At 39.9% G+C, this 21,786-nt stretch overlaps 2 protein-coding genes across 5 annotated transcripts in view; one reads left to right on the forward strand and one right to left on the reverse strand.

The window, feature by feature from the left end:
• Positions 1-6,752, reverse strand: part of FARS2 (phenylalanyl-tRNA synthetase 2, mitochondrial) — a 264,849-nt gene extending 258,097 nt beyond the window's left edge. The window contains exons 1-3 of one of the 4 annotated variants that reach the window (XM_080581818.1): positions 6,542-6,681; positions 5,816-5,957; positions 956-1,028 (exon numbers count right to left, since the gene is read on the reverse strand). The gene's annotated coding sequence lies outside the window, so the exon portion shown is untranslated. The other 3 variants (XM_080581810.1, XM_080581816.1, XM_080581817.1) reach the window with 3 other exon arrangements.
• Positions 6,753-6,794: 42 nt separating this feature from the next.
• Positions 6,795-21,786, forward strand: part of LYRM4 (LYR motif containing 4) — a 91,339-nt gene continuing 76,347 nt past the window's right edge. Inside the window, exon 1 of the mRNA XM_080581835.1 lies at positions 6,795-6,929. Within this exon, the coding sequence (XP_080437961.1) occupies positions 6,844-6,929 (86 nt within the window). The 5' untranslated portion in view covers positions 6,795-6,843. The remainder of the gene's footprint in view (positions 6,930-21,786) is intronic.

Raw genomic sequence — 21,786 nt, forward strand, 5'->3', positions numbered from 1 at the left:
ATTTTCAAAAAAGGTGAAAGTTAACCACGTAACTCACCTGCATAAAAATTGATGGAAGGTAACAAAGCATGTATAGCACCAAGAAAAAAACAACAAAACTGATCCTAGGTTATGAGACCTACTTAAAAAAGCTAATCCCAGAGTTTCTAGAACAAGCAGATATTTAAATGCAGGACTCCAGACACATGAGCTCTCCATAAAACTTGCCAGAAATGTACTTCAAACTACTCCTTCCCCATTGCTGCTTTTCTGCAAAATGTTAAACCTATCCCTATGGGAAAGCTCGTAGCTACATTTCATCCGTCTGTAACCCCACCTAAATCCATCCTCATCCCCAGTTTGATCTAAGACACAAAACTTTATGAAGAGACACAGACACACTCTCCCTTTAACCTATTTTACGTCCAGGAGAGGAAAATAACATTGGAAAGTTAATGGTGAGATTTTGTAAGGCTGTAACTATTACTTCTCATCTAAGCTCACTGAGCTCACTCCCCCCTCATCCTGTGCTGGATTCTAACTTGGATCAACTATAAATGGTCTGTAAAGTCAGGACAGTGTATTGGCTGTTCTCACACTGAACAGCAACTTACTGCATATATAGTTAGACAGCTTTCAAAGGAACTATACTCAAAGAAATGAACACACTCCAATGTAAATATATAACTTGTCCTTTACAATATTATTATTGCCTATCTTTATATCTTGAATCTCATCATTTTCTTTGTCTTGGTATTGGAAGTAAGGAAACCCATGAAATCTATACATTAGATATACGTTTTAATGAAATAAAAGTTAGATATGTAGCAAGGTCTTTAACAGTTGCTGATGAACATTTTTTTACTGTTACTATTTTAAACAGACAGGGACTGAAAACTTGTTATTAACTAAAAAGGCTGACAATGCTGGTGTCAAAGACAGATTCAGAACATTAAATGTATTTGTAACCACTTACCAGCAACTGGAGATAATATTTCTGCAGCCCTGCTTCCTTTGCCTGTTAATATTTCATTCTCTTCAGGGACAGGCTGAAAGGCAAATTTTGACACAATCAGCCCAGATACAAAGAACTGGAACAGGAATAAAATTAGAAGAAAATTCTGTCTAGAAGTGTGAAGGCACGTAGGAGATATTGACAATTTATCTTATCTTATAAATGCATCAGAAGCATGAGATATTGATAAACATGTTCTTAATGCACTATTATGAATGCTGGCCAGAGCTCCAGGGACAAAAAACTGGTATTGACAGAGAATAAAAGATCAAAATTGCCAAGGATCATGCCAAATTAAGGTATTACCTTAAAGACCACCATTACTACAGTGCTCTAATACAGGTCTCTTATTTTCCTCATTTAAATGAAAATGTTACTCCATAGTTTCTTTCCACATCAGAAATACTCTCTTCAGATTTGCTTTTTTTTTCATATTTAAACTTTTTTTTTCTGGACCAAAAGTCCAAGCTAACAGAACAAAACGTCACATAGATGCATGGCATCATGTAAAAGGGAAACACATCACAAATGGAAAGCCACATTTCCCCTCTCCTCACCACAGTCAGAAAATTAAACAGGCAAATTGCTTACAACCCACCTCATCCTTACTGCTTTACACACGTATCGTAAACCACTGTTTTGCTTAAGCCTTCTTTCAGTAAAAATGCAAAATATTAGTGTCCCACATGTACCTTTTGCAGAGGTCACATCTTTCCCCAATTACATGTTTTCCACACATTATACAAGACTATCAGCTTTTATTTTACCTTGGAGAATAACTTCTACAGCAGCTCCACTCTAGCAGACAGGAATGAGATATCCCCTTTTGATACTTTGCTTTAGGAATTGCTTCCAGGAAATCGGCACTAAATGAGTATTCATGAAGAAACACTTAGCGAAGTGGATATTCAGGGAGGACTTAAGCAATAGCCCATGACTTGGGTGGAGCTAGCCCCTGTATCATGGGCCATGCCCACAATGCAGGGAACAGGGGGAAGAACCAGGATGCACACAAGCTACAGGTGGCCTTTGGATTCCCATACCTGGAATGTGGGTCTGGGTAAACAAAAAAAACCTGCAGAACAGTGCCTGATGTGAATGAATCCCCAACGCTGCAGCACTGAAAATTGGGGATGAATAGCGTGACCTTCACCTTTACAACCACCACATGACTGTGTGAATGCTTTTACACATATTTGCATAAAAAAAACATATATGATACAAATCACACATACAATCACAAATAAACTCAAGAGAAGGACGAACTTTGCTCTAGCAAGATGTCTCAGATGCAATCATAGTCCTTAATAAAAAGGCTGGCAGTACCCTCTATAACCAGTCTATCAAATGCAAATCACAAATCAGCAAAAAAGATGCAGGGGGGATGGCTACAGAGAGATTATCAGTTACTCTTAAACAAAGTATCAGTCCTTGTTTTCCAGCTAAGTTTGCTTCCTGAGCTAAAAATTTCAGTATCTACTTAGAAAGAAGAAAAATAATCAAAATAACTACATAAGTTAGCCTGGATGGATGACAGCTGTGGAGAATACGATGATAGTGTAAATAACAAGAAAGGAGAGGAATTACACACAGTGACCCCAAGAGGCATAACTGAAATAGCATGATGAAGTTAGGTAAGAGGGTGGCTTAGGCTAAGCAGCAGAAAACATTACTTAACAGCAAGACATGATATAAAGTAGATTATTTTTCCCATGGAAAATGAAGTTATTTAAGACTTGACAAGATGAAACTGGAAAGCATAGCAGAGAAAGCAGTTGTGAATTGATGAGGTCATGGATGACAACACTTAATAAATCCTGTCCTTTCCTCTTCCCATGATTAAGTTTCTCAGTAAAATTTCAGTATAGCAAATGACCACACTGAAAATACTTTCACCCCTTGGCTCCTGGTCCAGAAAAATACCTTGGATTTCATCAGCATTAAGGTCAGATGTGTCATGCATCTGATGTAGCTATTACACACTGCATTATTTGAACATTATTAGTAATATTAATCCCCTATTACTTATTCTTTGGCCTATTCCTGTAACAAAATTATCTTTTTAACTCTGGACAGCTATAGCATTTTTTATTCAAGAATTTCAAAGTACTTCATAGACACGTGTTCGCCATCAACAACTTTCAAAATAAACAGCATATGTCAACACAGCACATCATTGGTCCAGATGTTATCTGACAATTGCTGAACTGCACAGTCCAGCTGCTTAACGTGATACACAATTACCAGGCAATACAATGCCCATGAAATGCTCTGGTGTTGGACATGGCCACAGGAAATTACAGAATTAAAACTAAGGTCAAAAAACAGAAACAAAATTTGCTGTTCCCTCCAGTCCCATACCTGCAGCACTAGGAATCAGGAACTAGCAAAGTTTTAGGAGCAATGATAAAACAGGAATTCCTTGACATGAGCAAGTATTACACCAGAAAACCAACTGCTGGATTTGGGTGTGTTTTTTTTATTTTTGGTGTGTTATGTGTTTGTTTTTTTTTAATTATTATTGCTATTCTTACAGTCTTACTTTACAAAACATTTTGCAATTCAGTTCAGAAAGAAATGGGGTAACATAAAAAATGACAGAGAAGAGTTTCCTCCTGCATTTTCTTCCCTCTGAACTCTTAAGTAGAGTTTTCCAAGATGCACTCAGGAGCACGGATGAATCTGAAACACAGAAGTTTCTCCTCCTGATTAAAAATCTCCTCTTATGTCCCGTCCTACAAGACAATCATATAAACCTTTTTTTTTTTTTAAAAAAAAAAAAAAAGCATAGTTACACTCAAGGCTTCCTTTTGATACTGTGGAAATCTTGCTCGCTATAGGGAATGGTTGTAATTCATTACATTTGCGAGTGAAATCCAAAACTTCCCTTGCTTTACCACCCTTATTTTAAAGGATCTACTCTAGGACGGATAGGATCTCACTGTCCATCAACAGTAACTGCAGGAAAGGACAGAGAAAGCACCACAGCAGCAGGGAAAAGTTAACAAGTTTTCACAAACTGGAAAATAATAATTAAGAGATGATAATATCACAACAATCAATTATCATTCCAACCCCAAAAGAAAAATAATCAACACGAACAGCAGCATAACAGGAAAGCACATGTTCTCTTAAAGTGTTGAGTGCCATGTCATAAAGCTGAGATAGTGTACCGCAAGGAGCAATTTGGCAACGTATGATAGAACATCCAATATGTACTGGTGAATATAACAGCTGTTTCCTTTCACACCAGTCCATGGTCTCTTCAGGTATGTCATCCAAATTCCCCTTCTTTTTCTTTTAAGCAGCTACAAATTCAAAATGTTAGTAACTATTCCAAATATTGATACTACTCATCATTCTCAAATTGCTTATTTATCACAAGAGATGCAGAAAGGAAAAGCACAGGCCATTTTCCTCCCTCAGACCAAATGCCAGAAGTAAAGACTTCTGTACAAATGAACACTGACCAACCCCCTTCAATGATATGCATGCCTGCAATTAAAAAATAAATCTCTTCTCCCATCCCCATAAAAGGAAAAAATAAAACAGTGCTGAGTTTTAAACCACAGGTTGTTTTTTTTTTTTTAAAAAAAAAAAGGGAGGGGGGGCAGGAAAGAAAAACATCTTCCCACACCTTGACTGGTCCTGACTTGATGTCTAAACTAAATTCAGGTGTGGATTCCCATTAGAAAGGAGGAGACAGTTTAAGGAAGCCATCTTTTCTGCTTCCCCACACATAAGCTCTAATATGATGTCACAGGAAACAACAGGGGTCATTTGGGCTGAGTGTGTGCTTGAAATTCTCTGCAGGCTTGCAGTAATGCACCTAAACATAAGGCTAGCAGGAACATGCAACCCATCATATTAAAATTACAGACTTCATTCATAGCAGAGGTAACGCCCACTTGCTGCAGAATGACAGGACTTCTGAGGACATAATCTATAGCTTACAAGAAAAAGCAATAGGAAAACACACATGAAAATAATTTTTCCAGTCAACAGCACTAGTTTGACTGCATAAAGAGAAGTTTTGGCTTAAAAATTGTTCTTACCTCCTGACGTCAAATAAAGTTTAAGACAGAAAAGGGAGGCAAGAGGAGACTTCTGAGGAAGGCCTCAAAAACATGATGCTTATCACAGTGCCTCCCTGGCTTGCATTTTTCTATAAAAATGCAACATTTCCTATAAAATTTCTAGATCTGTTTTATGATAAAATGAACATCCAAGAAATTTGGTATGTATGAATAATCTCAGTTTCCAGCAGCCTAAAAGGGCTGTTAAAATATAGCAACCACGTAGGCATGCACGCAAAGATGAATTTGAGAAGCTCTGCTGATATCCACGTTATTTAAGAACTACTTTACTTCTATGCAATTGCATCTGATATACAACCAGCACAAACAATAATACTTAAACATGTATATAATAAAATATGAGTTCAATCCACAGCAACAATTTAAGCACTTTTGCCAGAGACACATGTAGAATATGTATAAACACTGTTTATGTACAAAACACACTGCAAAGAAAGTAAGAACATGTAATCACAGAAATCATATTCCTGATATTATCAATACAGCTGGGGCAAAATACTTCTAAGTTACAAAGTCAAATTTCTTCTGCAGTGGCAAAACATTCAGCAGAGAAGGATGTTATGCATGTAGTTTCCAGCAACAACAGTATCAGGATGCCTTAAGCATAAACAAGAACTGAAGTGGTTAAGTAGAACAAGAGCCCCAGCCTCACAGCAGTGGAAAATAAAGTCTAAGATTTACCAAATAAACACATAGAACCTACTTGTTAAATTGTTCAATTAACCTGTTATTCTGTGGACCATGCAATACAGAGGCACAGTGTATATGTGCTGCTGCCCGGGTACTGCTTCTTCAAGGCCAGTTTTAACACAAGTGGGCCTGTGTGTTAAACTCGCCAATAAAACCGGTGTGGTCATTTCTCACGGCTATGGAAAAATTAAGAGAAATAGTAAGTGGAGGCTTCATCTTGAAAATGAAAGCGCTGAGGCAGGAAATCCTTATTAAACAGTGAGAGCTTCTAAGGGAGGTTAATTTAAACAGTATCTGAGCTACAACCGTACTGATCAAACGTTAGCAATGGTTTCATTAACAGAATTCAACTTAAAATGGGATATTGAAGCAGGAATGATCCACAACCACAGAACCCCAGAACGGCTGGGGTGGGCATGGCCCTCTGGTCCAAGCCCCTGCTCCAGCAGGGCCCCCCAGAGCAGGCTGCCAGGGATGTGGCTTTTGAATATCTCCAGGGAGGGAGACCCCACAACTTCTCTGGGCAGCCTGTGCCAGAGCCGGGTCCCTCTTGCAGTAAAATAGTGTTTCCTGGTGTTCATGTGAAACACCCCGAGTTCCAGTTTGTGCCCGTGGCCTCTTGGCCTGTCACAAAGAAATTCCAACGCAAAGACGACACGCTAGCTGCTGTTTATTTCCAGGCCCCACAGCGATCCCACCTCCACGCTGCACCTTCCCCTCCCTCCACCGCTCCCGCCTTCCGGAAGGCCACAAAACTGACCCGCAAACACCCCGGGGACGACCGCGCAGCCCTCCAGCTACACCCATCCACCCGCCGCCAAACGCCGCCCGGCGCGGGCTGCCCAGGCCGCGGGCCCCAGCGGGCCAAGGTCCAGCGGCTGTGGCCGACGCAAGGCCCACGCCGCCACTCACCGCCCCGCCGCGCGTTCCGCCGCCGCCCTGCCCCTTCCCCTGCCCGGCCGCCGCGGGAGGCGGGAGGCGGCTCCGGGAACCGGCGCGGCCCCGTGCGCTGCGGGCGGGGATAAGCGGCCCGGGCGGGAGGAGCCGGCTGGTATCGGCAACATGGCAGCGGCCAGCCGGGCCCAGGTGCTGCGGCTGTACCGGGCCCTGCTGCGGGAGAGCCAGCGCTTCGGCGGCTACAACTACAGGTGCCTCTCCCTGCGACCCCGGGGGGCTCGGGGGTGGAAACGGCGGGGTGGGGAGGAGGGAGAGGAGGAAGGGGCAGCCCAGCGCTGCGCGCACGTCCTGAGCTTGGGGGGCGCGCAGCGGACGAGGGGGTGCTGGTCCGCCGGGCTGCGGGCCCCTGAGCCTCCCCTGCCGGGTGGAGATGGTAGGCTGAAGGAGCTCCTGCCCCACAGGATCTTGCCTCAGATCTGGCCTGGGCCAGCTGCAGCCTTGCCCGGGTTGGGTTCACTACCTAAGCCCGCTACCGCACGCTGTGCCCGAGCTCGAGCTCAGGGTGTTGAACACGCTGTAAGGTGCGCTCGCCCAGCCATGCAGGTTGCAGTATGGAGTAGCTTTCTGCTTTCTGTGGTTATCTGTGAACGATGAGCAGCAGTATTTGGCAAAGGGTACATCGACTTGTGTGCTACAGGCATAGGCCTAGTCACATTTGGGTGCCTGGTCATATTTGGGTACCCACATCATTCATAGGGGCTGCTCCCCATCATTACGGGCATGATTACATTACCTACTAGCAGCCGATTCACTTTGCCACTCCATTGAACCTCAGAGACACGTGAGCTACCTTTGTTGTGAATCACCTCCAGCCTGGCAAGAATAGTGGAGCTGGAAGCAGAAGCTGTTGAACTTCACAGATTCACAGATTTCTCTAGGTTGGAAGAGACCTCAAGATCATCGAGTCCAACCTCCGACCTAACACTAACTTGCATAATGGCAGGCTCTGTACTCTTCAACGAATAACTATTCCCCAAACTTCAAGTGCAAGAAAGTGCCCTGAGAGGAAAGGCTGCAGGGCCAGACCTCAAGTGGAGCTCATAAGCCTTTATTGCTGACTTCTTGCAACTGTACATGTGTGCATCACATTCCCCTCCTTTAGTTCCTCGGCTATCAGAACTTCCCCCTGCTGTCTCAAGCATCCCAGCTTCCTGTTATTCTGGACAGTAGCAAGAGGATCACATGTACTGGGGACAGCTTGATGCTGTGAGAGGTGTGGTTGGTGAGCAGTTGTGCATAGTTTCTTGTCTGGGCTGCAGAGTTTCCAGCAATGGGTTTGTGCTGGGGGGGCGTCAGTGAGAAAGCTGGGCCCACGGTGCTGGGAGGAAGCAGGCCAGCAGCAACTGGTGGTACCAGCCTCACACCACATGTGGGCTGCTTCTATCCTGCTTCTTTCTTATGGAAAACAAGGGATGTAAGAAGCTGTTGTCATCTCTTCTGTGTAAGCTATACCCAAAGTCCACATCCCCACCAAGGTTCGCCAGAAATGAGATATGCACTTGGGGGGGGGACTCAGCTGTGTGGGAATTTTGGCTTACAGCTCAAAGACCAGGCCGCCTATCACAGAACAACAAACATACCGGTGAGTGTTTTTATACTAACAACAAATTTTTCAGCACTGAAATCATAAGGTATGCATTTACCTTGGATATCTGCTATCTTTTGGCACTATATCACAGTGTAAGCTTTCCCTTCTCTTAAGAAAAGACCTTGCTCAGGTTTGTATGGCCTTGTCCTTAGATACTATAAAATTGGCAAATGCATAAAATCTTGGTGTGTATACATATTTGTGAGCACTAAACTCAACAGCAATTTCTAGTGGGAACCAATTGGCAGCTGTTATACCTAGGGGTCTGCTGGGACCACAACAACCCTTCTGCCTTGGTTTTTACGCTACGCCCATAGCTAAAACAGATGGCCTGTGAGCTTCTCTTCTGATAAGCAGTTCTGCTGTGTCCTTGGGGCTGCTGTAACGTGATATTGCCATACCCTGGAGTAAACTTAGTGACTTTGTAAAAACCAACTTCTACCAAGGTAGAACGTACTGAAGATGAATCCTATTGATTCATGACTTCAGCTGGAGAATTCCAGAGCATGGTTGCAAACAGTGCGTATTTGTAAGTGTACATCTGGAGGATGATCTGCTGGTTATTGGCTCGTTATTTGCTTCCTATACTCTTTCTCTGAAGTGTGCATGTAGATTGTGATGTAAAATTGAATATTTTTGTTGTGTAAATTTTCTATTCTACGTGTTATCTTCTAATACCAAATTTTCTTCTGCCACCCCAACAGAACTTCTAGTGTTGTAAATGTGAAAAATAGCATTAAGATCTTAAAGTAACTGTGGTCACCACTGACCGTCTTTAGAATAATAGCACTCAGGATCGTCTCTGGAGTCCAGCACTAAACATTATGGAGTGTTCCGCAGCCCAGGTGTGCTGGCCAGGTTTGAACAGCAGGGGAGAATTTAGTAGACAATAAGTAATTTCTTGTCTGCCATTCTGCCCCATTACCCATGCAGATGGTCTGAAGAAGGAAGTGTGATTTGTACTGGTGGAAAATCAATACATGAAGGTGGAAGATGTTAAGATTTGAGTCAAAAAAGGTGTTTCTTAATGAGTGTACTGTTTTCTTCTGCATGTTTGACAAAAAGTAGATCCCCTGATGGTTTATAACATGTCAGATTACAATCTCAATTAAATTCTATTAAGGTGGTAATTTCTAAATAGTATTTCATTTGCAATTTATATAGCAGCTTTATGTTGTATCTCTTTTTGGTATGGAAAACAAAAGGATTTATGAACCTGTAAAAACTGATAAAACATTTGATAGCCAATGAGGATAATCTGAACTTTAAAGTTTTTCGTTTGTATAATGTGGCTGACAGTGGTCAAAACTCATTGGAATTGAGTGGCAGGGTAGTGCAGGACTGGAGCAGGTCACCCAGAGAGATTTTGACATTTCCATATTTTAAAGTTTTTGTGACAGGTTTAATAAAACTGCACCATGGCTGACCTGGCCTTGCTGGGGGTAGACCTACTTCAAGTAGGAGTTTGGGTTAAACAAGCTCCAGAGATTCCAGCTAATGAAGGCTACTGTGATTTTATGGTCCTCAGTCTTCCTTGGCCTATGAAGATCGATACTGACTACAAACTTCTAAGAAACATCATGTTACACGCTTCCTGCTGGTCTCCTTTCTCACTTTTTAATTTCTTGTAATTATGAGCAGTGTCACAAGCTTCAAATCCCTCTGCAGAAACTTTTTGCAAATAATTTTTGTTTGTTTAAGGTGTTGTATGGTTTATCATATATTTATTTGTTATCCCTTGTGTTCTGTTAACTGGTGGATATTATATCTTTTCTAGTCTCTTTCTTGTCCGTATAAATCACATTTTAATAGAATTTGGTTTTTCTGTTAGAATGTGCAATATTACCTGATTAATAAAACTACCCAGAATATAGAAGAACCAGGGAAAGAAATAGGTCAAAACAGCATTTGCATTGGAAACAAGTGAATTGAATGCACCCGATTCCGTCTGAGCCGTGTCCTTCAAGGTTTTGCAACTAGTAAATCTGATTTTTTTTTTTTTTCAAGTCTCTGCCACCCTAAGAACACCAATAAGCAAAATAAGTTTTATGCTTTTTTTTTTTTCAGTGTCGGTTGCTTTTCCTGCTTTCAATGACATAGCTGGTGATGGGATTTTGATTTAATCTTTTTCAGAAAGTGCTTAGCACTTCAACAAACTTGCTTTCCATCAAGTGATACTTGACTGGTTGCTCTTCAAGTTTGCAGTGGTTTAACTTTAAAATTTCTGACAGCGTATCTGACACCGAAGTGCTACTTCACCTCCTTTAAAAATAGACTATTGTAAGCTGAGCTTTTAATACAAGGCCATAACTTCAGAAGTAATATTGAATAGCTTTGTTTTTAAAAGTAAACTATTTTTTTGTTGTTTTTTTACAATGGATTTTATCAATGTAAAAAATCTTAATTTTAAAAATCTCAGAAGTTGCTTGTGATAAATGTGGCTTTTTTCTTATTTTGAATTAAAGTTCAGGAAGTGAAAATCCAGGGCTTCTACTATGTAGGGCAGATCATTGTTCTTAAGGTGGTTTTAGTCTTTTGGCATTAAAGCTGTTCTTCCAAAAAATGTTTGATTCCTGTGTTTTTACAGTAGGCTTAATATCTCAATTTACCATAAACAAAGTGCTTACTCTTTTTATTAGTGACAGTGAGTCGAGGTGGGTAGGAAAAAAGTCTCTTATTCATGTTCACTGTCATTAAATTTGGCATGGATGTCCAGATACTCTGTATGTGTAGAGGTGGTAACTTACTGACCTAAGGTTAAAAATATATATATATATATGCTGATGTATATTTAGAAAAATATTTCAGCTGACAAACATTCCTGTGTATGCAATAACGAATCTGTTTTTTGCAAACAGGAAAGTGAAAGAAGGTACAGTCTTGGGTGCCAGCTGCTGTTACATAAAGATTGATCAGGACTTCTGATTTTAAAAAAAAAAAAAAAAAAGAGGTCGGTCATTGGACAAGGGTCTGGTTTACTCATGCACCATTTCTCGTTTCTGTTGCTGTTCCACTAATGTCAGTCTTTTCTGTTTTGAGTCTTCTTTTTAACTGCTAGCCAAGTTAAAGTCTTACTCAGATACTGAGTGTGCTGATCAACTTGTTGGGCTAAGGTAAGGAACTGCGACATAATAAATATTATGTCAATATACTACTGTTTTAATTTTTCTATACTCTGTGTGATACGATTCTTAGATATTAGGCAGTGGAGAAAGATGTGAAACTTTGCTATAGGGAACTGCTTGACCATAAATTTAACACAAGATACTCAGAACAATTCTAATCATGTTCATCTTCTCATCTCCCAGATGGAATTCCAGGTCTTTAATTTTTAAGAAGCGTCTTGAAAAGCTGTTTTGTGTCTTATTAAATCCCATTTCATCTTTCTGCCTTGTTTTTTTATCTATCCTCCAGGTGTTTTTTGTTGTTGTTGTTTTTTGTTTTCTTACAAACTTGTTTTGTTGATGCCTGTAGTGTTAAGAGGTGTTTAAGAGCTGCTACAAGTTGCTAGAGAATTAATGCAACCTTTTCTTCTACCCCTGTTGCCAGCTGGGCACAGGCGCTGCATTCAGCCTCTTAATACCTTGTGTCAATTAGAATAAAATGGACTTTTTGATGGAGCATAAATATACGATCAGTACATCACAGTTGTTCCTTGATTTCCTTCTTCCTTATAGGATCTAGATAGTTTCTTACATGATGCAATTTAGTTGAGTACATGGGACCTTTGGAAAGAGGGTGACCGGGGGAAGGTCTTCTTGCCAGAACTCTCTGCTTTGGTTTGGCTTCTGTCTCAGCAGTTGTTTGACAATATAATTCATACCAAATAATTTATTTAAAAAAAAAAAAAAAAAAAAGCTTTTTCAAATTGGTATTCTTTCTCTTCCTCGTCTCCCAACATATCTTATTCAGGCACTTTAATGAAAATCTTGCTTTGCTTCTGGGATGTGGAATCTGGTCATTGGTTCTTTCACACTTTTCTTTCTCAGCTAATTTAGCAACTGTGTTAACATTTTCCATGTGACAGTTATCCAAGCTGGATACGCATTTTTCTTGCTGGTTCTCCTAATGATGTTTGTGATTGATGAGATCTGCCAGCAGATTGTCAGCTCTGGGTATCACATTACTGTGTATTGGGGAGGGGAAAAAAAGACTAAATGGTGCTGATGTTTGTTTTTTAAATTAAAAAAAATCCAAAACGATAATAACAAAACAGAGACATGCCATGCTGTAGAAAGTACTGTATTCTGTGCTAAGTGGTAGTCTGTAACTGAGATAAGAAACCCAGAGAAATTAAAACTGTCAGTTCTGTCCAGAAGAGCTGTCTGACTTCTTTGTAAGAGTAAGATGACTGACATGCAGCCTTACAGTATCTGTTTTTTTTCCTTGGCTGTGCAAAGAAAATGTAATTGCTGGCTGTGTTCCAAGTGATAATAAACTTTAGGATTTTTTCAGTTAGTTTCCCATGTGATGAGTATGTGGCTATTCCTGAAAAAGTATTTTTGGGAAAAAAAAAGTCAGGGCTGCAAGCAGCTGTGCTATATGTGAGCCCAGGATGCAGGGGCATTTCTGGCACATGCTGTTCCCTATGCTTGTTTTGGCTTGGCAGCTTTGTGACCCAAAATCACGGACAAACAGGAACAAATTGGTTTTGTAGAGCATTGACATGTATTTGTGGTTGGCCCTATTAATATTACCTCTTTCTCTGGGTAGTTAAATTTTGGACATTATTTCAGTGTCACATACCGTGCAGATCTTTTGCAGTAATGTTATTTGAGGGTCTTTTATATATACTGCCTTGTTCTGTCAGAATCAATATATCTTTGACTAGACGTGTCAGTATTGCAAGGTGGTGCTTTTAGGATTGGAGTTGTGGGAAAGACTAAGAAGATTACACTCTGAATTGTAGTAAAACATGGAAATGTAAGCACTTTGGAAGAAAATCTAGAGGCATAAAAGCAAACGTGATTTCAATTTGTCAGACTTTGGGTCTGACAGTACTAAGTATTTCCGTTTAACTTCAGTATTCTATATATAAAATATTTTGGAAAAACAACTAAAACATTCTGTTCCAAAAATGTCAAAACATAACCATTAGATACCATTCTTCTCTGAAATGGAATTTTAAACCAAATGGAAACAATTTTGCAAAATGTTTTGATTTTTGATAGTAACTTCCCTAGTAGTAAATCATTCCATCAGAATTGTTGGTTGCATTCATTGAGTTGCTTTCCTGGATTTAAAAGGAGTATGATAATTGTCATTTTCCAAACACATTCACTTTGGCCATGTACAGTTACGTTCTTCAAAACGATAAAGAATAGCTACAGATCAATTCTGATGTGATCTTATTGTAACTTTTTTCCCCCAGAAGAGAGTTTTAAATACTAATAACACGCAAGAAAGAGTTTGGAGCACATAGATGGCATCCAGAGCTCTTAAAAATTTGAAGTTTTATAGTTGGAAAACAAATGAGTGGAGTCTTCCTCAAAAAATTAATGGACTTTGTTATTTTAGTAAAGGCACCCAAATTGAGTAAATCTGATGTGGTTGTTATCCAAGACATTATTTACATTCTTTATATAGCACAGTAGAACAGAGACATTTTTCTTTTTATGTAAGATTTAATTACCAGTAGAATTTGTTTGAGAACTAATGAGAGTAATGGAAAAATTACTGCCTCTGGCAATGATTCATGCCAATAGATGTGTGCATATGAGTTCTGGTAAATGAAATCACTTTGCAATGTAGTAATAGCTCTTAAGTGCTGAAGTACTGTCTTAGCTCACATCCTCCTATTCTTGCTCTTGGATGAGGCTTTAACATTGAGCCCCTGACTATCCTTCCTTATGCTGCCCACAATGAAAAGTCACTGGCCTTGTAACATTCAGATATATTCAAGACACACAAGGCACAAGCTATTATTTCAAGTATTCTTTAGAAGATCAGAGTTCTGGATTTAAAAAAAAAAAAAAATCAAAGTGATTTTGCAAAAAAGGAAACTGCAGGTGATCAGAACCACTGCCATAGCAACTCATAACAAGGATACTGTCTGAACTACATCTTTGATAAAGCTCTTCCCATGGTTTCTGGTTTTACTAACCACAAAAGCGCAACCTCTAGATTTTACACGGTTGTTTGTTTTTCCCAGAAAGACAGGCATGAAAAGAAAACATTTTTTTTTTATTTTTTTAATATGTTTGAATATTTGGGCCAATCACTTTGTGACTGTTCTATGCAGACCTCTCCATGAGGACATCCTTAGTGAGGAGTATTTTTTGGGACTCTTCTTGATGTTATAGTCCTTTCTGAAGAAACATGATGTCACAAATCATTCTGACAATATTCTTCTGGCTAGTTATGGCATTGGGAAAACTGCTTTTTTTTCCCTTAAGTATTTTTCTCCTTTTTATTCTGTTCCACTTTACCTCTTCTTTGTATGAAATTCTAATGGTTTTCTCAGGACGCAACTTACATCTGAGCATTCAATATGATAACAGTGAAAGCATTCAGTTGTGTTCAGATGCCGTATTCTGTAACAAAATGTGTGTTAAATAAAATCTCTTAAGTATTCCTCTGGAAAATATGTAGGTCTTGTGCTATGAATGTGCTGACCAGGTATTTAGCCAGAGACTTTTAGTACTTATGACTTGACTTTCTTTAACATCATGTTCGTTACAAAGTCTTGGAAAAAAGCTGTTGCTTAGATATATTTTTCTAACTTTTCTTTAACTAGTAGTAATTGATTAAATCACACTTAATTCTTCTAGCACCTACGCACAAAGTAAATAAAGCTTCTCTGTGTGTGTGTACATACATTTATGTGGGTATTAATATCAAGAGGTCAGGAAATCACTTCTGTTCCATATCAGTAACTATTCTTCAAAAATTCCTATTTAAAGCAATAAATAAAGCCATTGTGGAAGACAATGATGGAACCAAGAACCAAGATGGTTGTGTTAAGTCTTATAATAAGTTAATTTCCATCAAATTGCAGTGTTCTTCTTTCTTGAACTCAGTAGCATTTAGATGAACAGATGTTTAACTTAAATTGAGAAAATGTTGATTTATAATTTGGCAGAACTAACTATGTTTTTGTATCTACTTCACCAAACCAGTATTTAAATAAATGCAGCTGAACATCAAATCATCTGGAGTTTCAAAATGTCTGGCCAGATTCTGAATATGACAACAGTCGGAGTCTCCACAGACTTCATTGCCAAGTCTTGACACCCCTTCTGAGTCTGCTTGTCTGGCATGTCGTGGTTTAGATCCATTCAATACCTGTTTCTGGATTGTTTGCTCATATAACAGTAAGATTATCTCATTTCAGCTGCCAGAGAAAAGTACCTCTTTTTTTAAATTAAAAAAAAAAAAAAGTTTTCCCTGAAGCTGTAATCACTTACAAGATATATATTGCCAATAATCACTAATTCATTAGGGTATTGAAGCCTATACAATTCAGCTTCAATCTGTGAGTTTATTTGGGCCTTGAATTCCTGTGAGAATAATTCACTGTGTCTTTTGAGGTTGTCATAGAGTTGTCACCGTCTTTCTCATGCACAGCATGTGATTCCTTCTAATTAGTATTTGCTTGCAGGACACGTGGTGTTGTTGCTTGGTAGTATTTCTTCACTGATACTAGTTGTTTCTCCAGGAAGCATCCAGAATCTCACAATGCTTAGTCGCAGTCACAGGCAGGTGTAAGTATCTGTTCATCATTTGCCTGAGAAGAAATGTGGACACAGGTCTCTTAAGAGCCTGGGTGTTGCTTGTCTGTAAACCATAATTCGGCACTGCATTTAAATATATAATTAACAGTACACAAGATTTGGTCCTTACTCAAAAAAAAAAAAAAGGTAAACATCATAGATGCTCATTTGTAAACATGTTATGGAAACATATCCTTGTTTATTGACACATTGATGCAATGCTGTTTTTCCAATCTTCCTCTTCGTAATCACATTGTAAGATTTCTTTTGAACATTGACAGGCTTTTAGTCAATTTCAGAGCTGGGTGCCCTCAATCATGTTGAGGGAGAGCTTTAATAAACCATCTTAAACTCATACAGATTATGAAAATGGAAGGCCTTTCCCAGAGAACTTTCCTTTTACAAGGCCTCTATCTTTCTAATTTAGGTTTCTTTTTTTTTCAGTGCAGAAAGAAGCCGTTAATTTGCCAAAAATGTTTTCAGAAGATGTGTCTCTAGAATGTGTCCACTTTTCCTTTTTTGTTTTTTTTTGTTTGTTTGTTTTAGATGTGACTTGTCTATATACTAAAGGTTCTGACTGCTTTCAGCAAATCTGCTTTGATTACATACTCCCTATTCTCTAGGTCTGTGGTGTCTAGTCTATCTTCTGCACTCAGATCTTGTTTTTTTCCTCCAAACCAGTGTAGTGCAAATATCTTACATGGGAATGGGTTTGCTGAGTGGCTAATAGTACCTCTCCTGTTAGCTCAATAACCTCACCTGCTGTTATAAATTTACTGGATATGAACTCTGGGGGCATGGTGAAGGTCAGCTGTCTATGCAGTAACATGAATTCTGTAGCTTTAAGAACTCTAGCAAGGAGGAGTTGAAATATCTTTGCCAATTTTCAAGTTTTTGTTGGTTGGGTTCTTTTTTTTAAAAAATTACTTAAATAATACTTTTGATTATTTAAATATAATGATGTGGAACTCAAGCCATTCGTAAGTGGCAGTCTGGTGGTAAACTGGTTATTTAAACTGACTATCACCTAAACTGACCACTAATTTAAGTTAAATCTATTAAAATATTTTTAAGTAAGAACACTAATACTCTGTCAGTATGTGCTTGCTTTCGGCGCTGTATAGAAATCAGAGCTCTAGGTACCTCACTTAGCAATTTTCTCTGTTTTCAATGTGTCGAACAAATAAATTACATGTTACGCTAGTCTCTTCTGTGGGAATAGAAGAAGCATTCGTTTCTGTTTTAAGTTGACAATGTGGGTAAAGGGGGGTGGCGGGAAGGGAGGGTAGCAGCTTACATTTTTGTTTTGGTCTATGGAAAAAAGCCAGACTGTAGGTTGAGATCTTCTGACTAAAGTCTCAAAAGAGATGCTGATTGAAACTAACAGACAACTTCTGTGGGGACTGGAGAACAAGGAAAGGGTGAATACTAGGAAATACAAATAGTGGTAAACAAACTCTGCTGGAAAGACCTGAAAAAGGGAAATGAAAAATACGTCCTGATGAGCCTACAAGCTAGAGGGAGAATAACCCCATGATGTAGTGCATAGGGTAGGGATTTCTCCTCAGGACCCTGCCTGGTTTTTGGCGTTGTAACTGATGTATCTCCCTTAAAAAAAATAATAAAAATAAAATCTTATGCAACCTTTATTAAATTAAATAATAATAATATAAAAAAGACATTTGCCTTGGCTGGTTAATTTTCTGTTTAATGCTTACCCATTTTAATTTTGCTTAACAGTTCTATCACCCTTTATATTGGATAAATTATGCAGACTATCAACATAACTGGCAGATACTTAACAAGTGTTATATATAGTTTTGGTTGTTAAATACTGGAGAGCATCTTCAAAAAATTGATGCATTCACTTTGGTTTAGATTACATTGTTAGAGAAAGGGTGGTTAGAGCTCTGTCCTGTGAGCGAGCAAGAGAGGAGGAGGATGCGATCAGTTCATCAGTTGTCTTGTGGATAGCCACTGACGAGGGTTACATGTTCAGTGAATGTGCAGCTATAACACTTTTCGGCAAACCGTGTTGGAAGAGCAGCATGAGAAATGTGGCAGAGGATTCAGAAGCCATCGTTTATTTGTGCTGTTAATTACAGTTAAGAACAGCAGATCTCAGTGTGGAAGGGGCTGGGTACAAACCATCAAACTTCATAAGTTTTGGGTTGAATCACCGATGGAATTCTCTGAGAAACAATCTCTTCATACATCAGCGTGTGCCATCCTCTTTGTAGTCAATGCTTTTATTTATTTAAACAACATCAGAATGCTTCCTTTTTAGGAAAATGTTTTTAAGTCAGTAGAGCTCAAATGAGAGCTCTTTCTCAAAAGAGAATTCAAGCTATAAGGATGTACTGCAGCTTGTACTATGTTTTGGATGTCTGATGGAAGTGCCTTGATACTAACCTGTTATGAAGTTGCAGGAAACATCTCCGACTCATTTAAAATATCACAGCATTTTTCTAGTCCAATAAATCAGCGGACAGTTTTTCAGAAGAATCATCTTAGTGTGTAGACTGGTGTTTTGAAGGGATGAATGTTTATTGATTGATTTAAATAATTTTAGCACTACCCAAAGAAAATTAGATGTCTCACTAGTAATGCTTTTTCTCTGACTTAATTTACAATATGGGAATAAATGTTTAAGTGTTTTGTTTACAAAACAGGAAGAAGAAATGTATTTTGTGTAGCACAGAAATAGACCTTGAAATAGGTTTCCTGATTTCCAGAGCTACTGAGTGTATTTCTTACTAAATTTTTAGTGTAGTATTTTTGATAGTATTTTTGCACTTTTAGGCATATAAGCGTTATATATTGTAATTCCTCATTCTGTGAACTAGCAGCTGTACTTACTAACCTATGTGGATTTTGAGGCTTGATTGTTGTTTTTACCAACAATTTGTTGGAATCCTTGAAGGAGAAATTCTCTATCAGTGCGAGTTATTGCTGCCATTAACTAGGGACCCAGTGCTTCAGCAGCTTCTGTGGATAATTTTGTTCTGAGATTGGAAACCTTTCTGCTACCCTAAGAAATGGAAGGTCATGTCGTGTGTCAGAGGAAAGGTAATCTGCCCTAGTTGTAAGATGTTATACTGAAAACATTATTATGATAAATAGACCACTCATCATATATCTTTTCCTCTCTTAATATCTCATGTGGTAGCCTTAGCCAGTACTCATATGAGTTACTGAGTTTTAAGCCCGAGGTTAATTCCACTTTTAGAGTAATTGTTATCTGGGAGGAACTTCTCCTTACAGCCGTGTGCCTATGGGACTGAAAGGAGTCTTTATTTGCTGTATGGCTGCTTCTTATTTGTAAATAAAGGACAAAAAAGTGCTACCATCGCTCATATGACTGAGTCTGTATTTTCTTGTGACTTTTAATTAGCTAGTAAGTGCTATCTGGCTTTTTTTTTTTTAACACATTATTGGCTTGAAATGCAGAATGTTTAGTGATACATGGATATACTAGTCTGAACTTATTCAATAGAACAAGTTGATTTTTTTTTCCTAGTTCATAGTTGTGGTGGTTTTACTCGGGTGGGCGGCCGAGCATCACCACAGCCGCTCTCTCACTCCCCCTCCTCAAAGGGAAAGAGGGAGAAAAATATGACAAAAGGGCTCAAGGGTTGAGATAAGGATGAGGAGATCGCACAGTAATTATTGTGACAGGCAAAACAGACTCAGAGTAGGGAGATAGTAAGATTTATTGCCTATTACTAACAAGCTAGAGAAGTGAGAAACAAAGGAAAGAAACCAAAAGCACCTTCCCCCCATTCACCCTCCTCCACCTCCTCCTCCCGAGCAGCGCAGTGGAACGGGGGAATGGGGGTTCCAGTCAGTCTATAGCGCTTCTTCTTTGCCGCTCCTTCTCGGTCACTCTCGTCCCCTGTGCTGTGGGGCCCCTCCCACGGGATGCAGTACTTGTTGGACTGATCCGGCATGGGCTGCTCACAGGCAGCAGCTCTTCAAGAACTGCTCCAGAAATGGGTCCGTACCACAGGGTCCATCCCTCAGGAGCAAACTGCTCCAGCCTGGATCCCCCACGGGCAGCAGCTCCTGCCAGGTCACCAGCTCTTGCATGGGCTCCTCTCCACGGGCTACAGGTCCAGCCCGGAATCTGCTCCAGCGGGGGTCCTCCACGGGCTGCAACCTCCGTCGGTGCAAGTCCACCTGCTCCACCGTGGTCTCCTCCACGGGCTGCAGCATGGAACCCTGCTCCACCGTGGTACTCCATGGGCTGCAGGGGGACAGCCTGCTTCACCATGGTCCTCACCACAGGCCGCAGGGGACTTCTGCTCCGGTGCCTGGAGCACCCCCTCCTTCTTCACTGACCTTGGCGCCTGCAAGGCTGTTCCTCACTCTCCCAGCTGCTGTGTGGCCCAGCATTTTTTTCCCTGTCTTAAATATGCTCTCACAGAGGCGCAAAACAACATCACTTACTGGCTCAGCTCTGGTCAGCAGTGGGTCCCTTACGAATCATGGGGCAGCTTCTAGATCCTTCTCACAGAAGCCACCCCTATGGCCCCCTGCTACCAAAACCTTGCCACATAAACCCACTGCAATAGTATAAGCCTCTAAGAGAGAATATTAACAAGTTGAGTGGAAAACTCTTAAAAAAATTACTGGCCTTTCCGTAGGCTTTATCTTCACCTTTAAATTTTAACATCTGGACTTTATGTAGTTGGGCTTGACTAGATTAAAAGACAATAACATGTATGTGTTCCTCTTGTTCTTGGACATCTCTGGTCTCTCTTTCAGTTATGGTGGTAAGATTGAACTGCCTCAGTGCACAGAAGATATGCCAGCAAGCTTACTGAATGATTTCTGTTCACTGAACTGGCATATCTCAAGTCTTAAATTTCATCTCATTTTTCTGTCTGATACTAGATTATATTTTTTATTGTCTGGTCAGATCAAAGTATTGCTGTATGCTGGCATCAACAGTTTTGAGAGTGTGAGCCTATGCACCACAGTTTTGGAGGTGGAGGCCATACTTAGTCCAGAAGAAACATTTTGGCTGGGAGCCACAGCAACCCTCATCTTCATAACTGGCAGATCTGCAATCTTACCTTGTGTTTTAGAGTAATCGTAGGAAAAATAACAGGAAAATGGGTGTAGCCTTCTTATTCTTTGGTGTGCAGTAGCTTTCCAAGAGCGTTGTATAGTTTCACTTAGATTTAGTATTAGTTTGATTCATATGTTACCTCTGGACTCCAGAAAGATGTATGTGATCTTATATTTGATATATATATATAGGCCCTGAGAAGGTGGATTTTTTTTTTTGCTGAAAGGTCTCAGGAAAGGTCTCAGGTATGTTTTAGCTGACCATCATTACGCCCTTTTGCTGCAAAGGCCAATAGCTCTGAGCATAGCTGTCGCATAACCAGCCTGCAGGGGGGTCTGGCTTTTTCAGTGCCTGTTTTCGGCAGTAGCAGCTGGGAGGTACAAGCAGTGGAGAGCCACACAGTGCAGAAAGCACGGAGATGCTAGCTAATTTATGTGGATGAAAATTGGCTGTGCCTGCCTCGAAAACTCAAATCTGTGTATTTGACATGGTCTGCGAGTGAGCTAGTTGCTCAGCTTTACCAACCAGAATTTTCTCTTCCCTACAAATCTTGCTTCTGTTCAACTGTGGTTCCTTCTGCTCTATTATCGTGTAAGAAGCTACATATGATTTCTTGTGGGTATGAAATATCACCCAGAGTTTGTACCCATTGCACTTCTGGATTAGTATTCTGC

Source organism: Anser brachyrhynchus (genome assembly GCF_964034855.1).
Source record: "Anser brachyrhynchus genome assembly, chromosome: 2".
Lineage (NCBI taxonomy): Eukaryota > Metazoa > Chordata > Aves > Anseriformes > Anatidae > Anser > Anser brachyrhynchus.